Raw genomic sequence first — 9,275 nt, 5'->3', positions numbered from 1 at the left:
GTCTGCTGGGCGCAGCGGTCCGCCGCGGGACCGGGCGGTGCCAGGCGGAGCCAATCAACGCCCGAGCCCGGCAGGCCAGCCCCGCCCCCACAGGCACCGCCCCACTCCCGCCCCCGCGATCGCCCCCTGTCCGGACCGCGGCTGACCACCGAGTGCCCTGCGGCTGGGGGGCCGGCGGCTGGACGCAGACACCAGCGAGAGTCGGGAAGAGCAAGTAGCTTTATTGGTGCAGCTCAGCGGCCGTTGCAGGGCCCGCGCAGCTGCCTCATCATGTCGGCCAGCATGCGGTTGCACAGCGCGGCGTAGGGGTTGAGCAGCACTAGCTGGCGCCGCGCGAACTTGCTGCCCAGCCGCGCCGCCCGCTCGAAGTCCCTGCGGGCGTCGTCGTCCCGGCCCTGCAGCCGCGCCAGGAGCCCGCGCTGCACGAAGCCCTGGCGTGCGGCGCGGCCCCGGCCGCCGCTCAGCGTCACGGCGCGTTCCAGGTCCTCCAGGGCGCCTGCGAGACAGACGGGCGGGAGAGTCAGAACGGCGGCCCCGGGGCTCGGCCACCTCCAGCCCGCCGGCTCTTGCTCCTCAGTTTCCTTGCTCCCATCGCACCGATGCAGATTGCAGAAGGTGGCAAGACTCGCCCTGGGCTGGACAGGCTGTCTATAGTGGCAGAGCTGGGACTAAAGTCCCTACTGCCTTTCACCACCCAATACACCAAAACACGACGGGTGCTGGGACGGTTCTGAATTGTCACTGGTTCTTGAATCTGGCCCATGGTCCCACAGTAGCAGGCAGTGTATTCCACTAGTACACTATTGAGCATCTACCCTGTGCTTTAAAAATGTTCAAGCTGGAAGGGCGCCTGGGTGGCTCAGTGGGTTAAAGCCTCTGCCTTTGGTTCAGGTCATGATCTCAGGGTCCTGGAATTGAGCCCCACATCGGACTCTCTGCTCAGCGAGGAGTCTGCTTCCCCCTCTCTCTGCCTGGCCTTCTGCCTACTTATGATCTCTGTCAAATAAATAAATAAAATCTTTTAAGAAAATGAAAAATTAAAAAAAAAAATGAAAAATATGGGGCGCCTGGATGACTCAGTCAGTCGTTAAGCATCTGCCTCCGGCTCAGGTCATGATCTCAGAGTCCTGGGATTGAGTCTGACAACAGGCTCCCTGCTCGGTGAGAGGATTGCTTCTCCCTCTCCCTCTCCCCCTGCTTGTGTTCCCTCCCTCGCTGTCTCTCTCTGTCAGATAAATAAATAAAATCTTTAAAAAATTAAAAATAAAATAAAACGCACCCCTCAGGGGTAGATACCATGCTGAACCCTCTCAACTTATTAGACACATAATTAGAATTATGTATCTGTCCCACGGCCCTGGACTGTGAGCTTCCTGAGAAGTGGTATCACAGGGCAGTCAGAGCACAGACTCGAGCCCTGCCCTCCGGAGTTCAAATCCCAGCTCTGCTCCAGTATCTTTCTTTCTTTTTTTTTTTTTTTAGATTTTATTTATTTATGTATCAGAGAGAGAGGGCGAGAGAGCAAGCACAGGCAGACAGAGTGGCAGGCAGAGGCAGAGGGAGAAGCAGGCTCCCCGCAGAGCAAGGAGCCCGATGCGGGACCTGATCCCAGGATGCTGGGATCATGACCTGAGCCGAAGGCAGCTGCCCAACCAACTGAGCCACCCAGGCGTCCCTCTGGTCCACTTTCTTTGTAAAATGGAGGTTACAACAGCACACACCTTTTGGGGTGGTAGTGAGAATCAACTGAGTTACTATAGCTCATGTGGAAAGTGCTGGATGCCTTGCACGTAGTGCTTGGTCTAAGCAGTCTGTCTTGTATCCTTGTTCTCAAGTGCCTTGTCCACTGCTTACAATAGTAAACTCTCATTAAATGTTTGTTAAATAAACAAATGGAATTCAATCTCTTCTGACTTTCACAATTGCCCCAAGAGATTAGCAGGGCCCATAAGGTGTCTCTTATAAGTAAGAATATAGGTTCCGGAACAGTTTAGGGATTCCCCAGCCCCACAAGGACTTCTGCTCTGGTCTGTGGACTGGAGGGACCCCTGCAGAAGCCCCGGGCCAACTCCTCTCACCTGCCACATCTCCTTGGAGGCGGCGGGCCTGGGCCCGGTTGTTGTAGGCAGAGGCCCTCTCTGGCAGCAGGCTGATGGCTTGGCCAAACCTCTCCAGGGCTGTGCTGAGGTCGCCAGCCTCGGCAGCCATCACCCCCTGCAGCTCCAGGGCCTTGGACTGCTCCAACTGTGCTCTTGGGAAAACTCCATCTGGGTGGGGGAGGGAGGCAGGAGGGACAGGTAGGTGGTGGAGAGCAAGAAGCCAAAACGCTCTGGGCTTTAGAAAGCTGAGGCCCGAGCTGGAGCCAACAGGGCTGGGATGTCAGTCCCAGCAGGAGTCGGACACAGTGTTGTGGGCAGAGGGAGCTGAGGTCACCAAGGCTGAGAGGTAGCACTAAGTTTTAAAGGAACCTGGGAAAGGGACTTTGGTCGGCTCCTTGCCAAGAGAATGAAGCCCAAACTCAGCCCATGGTTAAATGACTTACTCAAGATCACACAGCTCCTAAATGCACAGCTTGGATTTGAACCCAGGTCTCCCTGGCTCCTTAACCTGGCCCCATTTTGTTCTACTATACTGCCTCCAACAGGAAGACCACCAAGACATACTTGGGTCAGGAAAATCATGTCCGACATATCCCTCAGCTTTTCAGACTGAAGTTTCTGTAAGACCTAGGCTTCCCTCCTTTAGACACAAGGGTCATTCCTGATGGGGGTGGGGGGAGGGCACCTGACTGGCTCAGGCGGTAGAGCATGTAACTCTTGATCTCAGGGTCATGAGTTCAAGCCCCATGTTGGGCATGGAGCCTACTTAAAACAAAAACAAAAACAAAAATTCCTGGTGGGGATATAAGGCCCCATTAGAGACTGAAGGAAGGGCCGGGGAGTGGGGGAGTGGATTCACTCTGTGGAGGGATTAGATCTGGGCTGGGTTTGCTTAGGCTCTTCATACTTAGGTCGGGACCATTCAACCGAGCCACCCCTGCCCTTCCATTCTGTGTGGAGTGAAATGCCCTGTTAAGACAAAGATGTGAGTTGAGCATCCCTCCACCCTCTCCCCCAGCCCAGTTGAGCTTGGATTATGGGGGGAGTTAAATGGTGAGGTTAAGCTCAGATATGAGGGCTGAAGGACAAGACAAACCACGACTTACTTCTTCTGGTAGAGGAACTCTTGCCAAGCCTCCACCAGTGCACTACGGGTCAGCAGCCCTTTCGCACTCCAGCCTCAATCACCGTCCAGGGGTTATGGAACAAGGGGGGCCTTGTGGGACCACCATCCTCTGCCACCCCCCTGAGGCCAGCCAGTGTGGAGTGCTGTAGTCCAAGGTCTAACTCACCTTCATCTACTTCCTCCTCCACCTCATCTCCCACGTCCAACCCAGTAAGGTCTCCAAATGGGGTGTCAGGGTTGAAGATGGCCTGCAACACTGCCTGGTCATTTGGAGTCCCCATGGTGCTCAACTCCCAAATCCCAGAAGGTGAATCAGGCTAGAGGAGGGAGGAAGAAGGGGTTGGGGCTGAGCCTGGTGGCCAGTTATCTGGAGGGCAGAGGTTCTGTTTGAGGTCCATCCCCTGTGAGGAGTGTCTTCCATTCCTTGGCTGTAGTGCAAACCCAACCTCATTTGGCTCAGGGTTAGCAACCCTCACTTGGCAGAATATTCACGAATAGTCCTCAACTGCCTTCCCACCCCCACCCTACTGATGGAACAGAGTAAATGAATCCAATTTCTGCCTCAAGGTGGAGTGAAGCAGAGAGGGTGGTGTTCAGGTTCTCCCTTTAACATATTCCTAGACGAAATCAGTCAGGGAGGCCTCTTGATGGCCCACAGGATAATAAAAGGGGGAATATGTGGGAGGTGAAGCTGCTTGTCCTCCTGACCCCTTCCTCATATTCAGGATTAATTAGGTCTTGAACACAAACCAGTGATGAGCAGGGGAAGAAGACCCTGGTGGGAGAGTCATTGTGGGGTGGGCCGGGCAGGTGAGGCAAAGTCAGTGTGGGGTGGGCCAGGGAGGCGAGGCCGAGTGGTTTAATGATTCCACCTTCAAAGAGAGGGCGGTGGCTAGTGCTGGGCAATCAGGCCACAGGCCACTGGCTGCTGCTCCCCACCCCGCCTACCCCTTTCTCCACCCCACCCAAAGCCAAAAGAAAGCTTGATGGTGTGCAGCAATAAACTTGACATGTTTATTAATTAAACTATCACTTAAATAAAAAAAAGTGCATAGAAAATAAACATGTTTAAAAACTCCTTTTTTTTTTACAACTATGTACACTTTTTACTTTTACATTCAGTCTTTCGTAGAGAGCTTTCAGCATTATTATTTTTTGAACTATTAAAGTATTTTCCTTCATCCCTGTCACAGGGAGTTAACACTGATGGACTTTAGACACATTTTTTTCCTTTTTTTTTTTTTTCTCTTTTTCTCTAACCAGAAGCTTGGAAGAACACAAGGAAAAAAAACCAAAAGATCTGTTATACATGATAAAGTTGTCAAGAAATGTCTTATTTCTAGAAAAGAAGCTTGTCATCTGTTGAGCTTTTGAAACAATTATTCAACTACCTGTATTTACTAAAGAGACTGTTAAAAGTTCAATAAAAGAAACACCACAAGTCTATTTTCTTGGTTGAAAGACAGAACTAGAGTACCTCAGAACAAGATACCAGGAAAGCACAGAACACAATTTTCCCCTAAATGCAGGTGGTAACCCCAACATTCATAACCAAAAATAGAGAAACAAGGAGTACAGGTACTGACTGGCAACATTCACGGGCAGAAAAAATCCGGGTGACACCACTTCCGCGTTCCTCTCTGACCCTGGGAACGGACCGCGTCACCGTCCCTTGCGGTTTGGGTCCCCCCCAACTTCGGAGGATTCGAGGAGCGCCAGACTGATGTTTTCCTGCCACGACTAGCAACTGTAACACAATCCTTATCTATAGTGTTAAGAGAATTAAAAGCCATGGACTGAACTAGGCTTTGTTACATGGTGCATTACTATATTAGTTCCTATATATATCATATTTATATTTATTTGAAAACCAAAACAAAAAAGTTGCAAGTTTTCAGAGTGTGAGACTTGACTGGTATTCACGATTCGGCACAAAACCATCTGCTCAATAACCTTGTATTGCTTTAAAATGAAGGAAATGAAACATAAAATTACACCCAGCCCTTTGCAATGACCCGCTTTTCCTTTAAAAAGAAGAAGAAAAAAACAACAAAAAAAGAAACACCCAAACTTGATTTCTAGTTAAAAAAAAAAAAATCCCAAATCAAACTTAAGAGTTAACATCTGATAAGGTTTTGACCTTTAGTATTTTCAGATATTTGATTGAATGTCAGTCCTTTAGAAAGATACATTCATTAAAAGATATTTTTTTGTTTTTTTTTGGCTTTTTTTAATTTTTTTTTTGTTTTTTGTTTTTTTCCTTAATGTTGTATGTTTTAAATCAAGGGAACTGCATGGTGCTCACTGCATTGGCCGGGGGGGCTGACAGAGGCAAGCGGGGTGGCGGACTGTATCCCGGCAAAGGAGTCTGGTTGAAAACTTCTAGAGTATAGCTGCCAGGGCTTCCCCCTTAATTCTGGTGATTGGTCTAAAAACCGGAGGGGCTGTGCTGGAGGTGTGGACGGTAACAGAGGGAGCCAAGGGACCAAGTTCCGGCCGTAGGGTCAGCGCCATGCAGCTGTTCTGGCTACACAGTTGTCACTGGCCACCAGGAAATGCGGCCACAACAGGTTCTAGCAGCAAAGCTCTCCAGGAGCTGGCTCGCTCCCGGAGAACTGACCAGGCTTGCAGCTGGGACTCCTTAGGGATTCGGGATGCCCCTTGGGGGATTCCTGGGAATGACCCACCACAGTTCCTCGGTCTGCACTTATGTGCGGAGATTCCCTTGGTCACTTTCAAAACAAACTCAGGTGTTTTGGAGACAGATATGCCGGTTTGTTTTTGTTTTGCCTTCTTTCCCTCTGGTAGGGAAACCTTAGCTTATTTCCCAAGTTGCTGGCAGGTATGCTGAATTTTGGCAATGGACTCAAGGCTGAGCTAGAAGAGGAATTACTCATTTCTATGGTTGACAGGGAGTGAAAAGGCAAGGCAAACCATCTGCAGCTGGCAAGAGAAGGAGAGATGTGGGTCCCTCCCCTGGCCTCAGGGTTCGGGATTGGTAGAAAGAGAATGAGGAGGGGGCTCACAGTACAGCATGGCCTAGCAGGGCAGTAACTAGGTCTATTTAGCTGAGTTTCCCCCACCCCGACTGGCCTTTGGGTCTTTCTCAAGGTGAATTCATGACCCATCAGTGCATTAATCATTTCAGTAACAAATGCAGCTTAAGGTTTTTTTCTTAAAAAAAAAAAAAAAAAAAAAAGGAATAAAAGGATTTACAAAAAAACCTCACACAGTGCAATAATAAAGGAAACCAGACACTAGTGGAACCCGTAGGGCCACTGTATCTTGTTCACGGGCAAAGGAGGAAGGGAGTCGAGGTCTGGGTAGAGTGTTTTTCCCCAGTCCCCTGCTGGCACTTCTCCATGATGACAAGGAAGTCTCTGCCATCCTGGCCACAGTGCTGGGCTCCCTGCATGACAGCAAAAACAGTGACAATGTTCCAGCAAAGCCACCAGACACAGTTCTTAAGGTCACGGAAGAACAGGAAGCCCAGGGTGGAAGGCACAGCAGAGCCATGAGTCCTGGGGCAGAGAGCGCAGGGCTGAGTCGTATTGCTTTGCTAGACTTCCATAGGAATGGGCTTCTTGTGGGAGAAAAGGGCGCCCTGCCCTCTACTGGACTGCACTGCTCTGAAACCCAGTGGCCGACAGAGGCAGAGAAGAATCTGCGTTATCGTGAGTGGTCAGACTGTGCTTCAGTTTCAACGGGCTGCCCCACGAGAGGGCACGGGGGGATCCGTGGGTTCTTTGCAGATATGAGGACTTGGTGGGCAGAGGGCAAGGGGACGAGGTGACCGATGAGGCAGATGGTGAGGAAAATGTCAGGGTGCCATTCAACTTGGTTGCTATCTCGGAAGTAGGGCAAGATGAGGGAAATGGAGTATACAGCTCTCGCCGCTCCGAGCTAGTCCCAGAAGGGAGGGAAAGAGGGCAGGGACGGAGAGGGGACACTGCTGTGCCAGGATATGACCACACCACAGCCTTCTGAGGAGCTTCAACATGGGAAGGAGGGGAGTGGCCCAGCGGAGTAGGGTGACCTTCCTTGTCCATTTATTGTCAAAGAGCAAACCCAGGACACGTTTATGTCAACAGGGCACAAACAAGCTACACATTAAACAACAAAAGTACACCTTCCAGGGGGAAGTTGGGCAGGAAAAACCAGACTTTGTGTGTACAGCTGAATATTTTTCTCTAACTTCATCCTATGAAAATAAAAAATTATTAAAAACCGATCTTCTTTTAAATTAGGATAATACCGCGGTTTAAAAAATAGCCTCGTCGTAAGTGCTTCTCCCTATGAAGTGCTTCTCATAGAAAAATATACAAAATATATTTACATTTATAAAACCTTAAATAGTAAACTGTAAACAGAACAGAGTAAAATCCAATGACTTAATTTAACAGGTTCAGGACACCGTCTTGGGGAAAGGAAGAGAAGAAACATTTGATGCTGTTTTGACCACATCCTAAGGAGTAATCAGGGCAGTAGTGTCATTTAATTTACTTAACCTATGGATTTTGCGCAGGTGGCAGAGGTCCCTCGATACAAGGTGGTCTAGTCCCCAAGTTTTGGGCCTTGAAATCTGATTAGTGTTCTGCCGTCAACTGGACACCGACCATTTAAAAATGAAGTCTTCTTATGTCTTAACAAGGGGAAAATAAAGTTACCATGTCCTGGGATTGGGACCCAGGGGTCATCCTGGTTGTGATATTCTGGTTGTTGCATGATTCAGATCCTATTTAAATAATCTTTCTCCTCCTCTAAAAAAATCATGCTACATATATTTCTTTAAAAAACTCTCCGTGGAGCTTTAATGAAAACTCCATATTCTGTCTGGTTATGGCCAATGGCTCCTGTCCACTTCCCCCCTGGGCGTGCTTACAGGCTCAGGGGTTGTTCCGCAGGCATAGACGATGCCCGACAGGGAGTGTCCTTGAGCAGGCAGTCACTCCCCTCTACCACCCAGAAAGAACGGGAAAGCACTGGGATGAAACGGGGAACAAAGAAAGTGGAGGGGGGCGGGGGAGGAATGAGAGGGACACCGCTCCTATTGTCAAGAAAGGTAATTGGCTGAGATAAGGCTCATGGGGGCAACACTCCCACTTAAAGCCCACAGGCTCCATGTTTGGTGATTCATTGGCACAACCCCAAGACAGCCTTTTGACACCAAAGGTGCTAAGAATCCTGTCTCCCAACCAGAAGTGAACTCTCAAGTGGGAGGATAGTAGGGAGAATCACCAGACCTTCTCTGTTCAACAGACGGCTACAGCCTGGGCCCGGCTGGCAAACTATCAGGTGTCCAACCAACTCTGAATCAACGGCCCCAGCTGACCCCTCGCCTATAGTGCTTGGGGAAAGGCCAAGGCGCGGATGGTAACTTCTCTCGGACGAGACACTCAGGCCCCGTCTCCCCGCATGACTAACTCTCTCTAGGCGCCTTCCAGGCAAGTCTGCTGGCGACCCCATTTACCACTCTGTAACAGCACACAATCAGAGGGGCCCCGGTACAAAGCCGGGTGCGGATCTTGTCTTGGAGACCCCATCTCTCTCTCCAGGACTAGGATCACATGTGTAATGCGAATACGACGTAAGGGAGCGCAGCCGTCACGGAGGCCCCTCAGCGGCGCCCGCTCCATCCTGGATCTCCTAGCTGTGGGCACAGGCCCTCGGTGCGGCTCTGGGCGCCCCGTCCCAGCGCTACGACCCGGGGGAGGGAAGCGGCTCTAGTTGAGGAACTTCCGGCACTTCTTGGCGCCGCAGTTGCAGGGCAGCTTGTTGCTGGCGTCCTCGATGGGGAACTTGTAGTCGTAGGTGAGCTCCTCCCCCCGGTAGATCTTGCGCATGGCGAAGATGACGATGTGCTTTTGCCCGTCGATGTTGATGACCCGCGAGTAGCAGTTGGGCTCGCAGGAGTGGTTGATGAAGCGCGCGGCGTTTCCGTGCATCGTGGCGTCCACCACCTCGGAGTCGTCGATGCGGAACATGTAGCAGCCGATGCCCTGCGCGGGGGGAGAGGGAGACCTCGTCACTCGGCACAGCTTAGGCCGGAC

At 50.8% G+C, this 9,275-nt stretch overlaps 2 protein-coding genes across 5 annotated transcripts in view; both read right to left on the bottom strand.

Annotated features, from left to right (window-relative positions):
• Positions 1-201: 201 nt before the first annotated feature.
• On the bottom strand, positions 202-3,611 carry TTC36 (tetratricopeptide repeat domain 36). The gene is made up of 3 exons (XM_044260626.1): positions 3,392-3,611; positions 2,079-2,267; positions 202-496 (listed from the first exon to the last, which is right to left on the bottom strand). The coding sequence occupies exons 1-3, from the start codon at positions 3,504-3,506 to the stop codon at positions 234-236; spliced, it is 567 nt and encodes a 188-aa protein (XP_044116561.1). The 5' UTR covers positions 3,507-3,611; the 3' UTR covers positions 202-233.
• Positions 3,612-4,217: 606 nt separating this feature from the next.
• The window catches only part of KMT2A (lysine methyltransferase 2A), a 78,847-nt gene continuing 73,789 nt past the window's right edge, over positions 4,218-9,275 (bottom strand). For all 4 annotated transcript variants that reach the window (XM_044257934.1, XM_044257935.1, XM_044257936.1 and 1 more), the window contains one exon: positions 4,218-9,224. In XM_044257934.1, the coding sequence (XP_044113869.1) occupies positions 8,949-9,224 (276 nt within the window). In that variant the 3' untranslated portion in view covers positions 4,218-8,948. The remainder of the gene's footprint in view (positions 9,225-9,275) is intronic.

Source organism: Neovison vison, chromosome 7 (assembly GCF_020171115.1).
Source record: "Neovison vison isolate M4711 chromosome 7, ASM_NN_V1, whole genome shotgun sequence".
Lineage (NCBI taxonomy): Eukaryota > Metazoa > Chordata > Mammalia > Carnivora > Mustelidae > Neogale > Neogale vison.
Note: the sequence above shows the minus strand (reverse complement) of the source record. Positions and strands in the feature narration are given on the sequence as shown.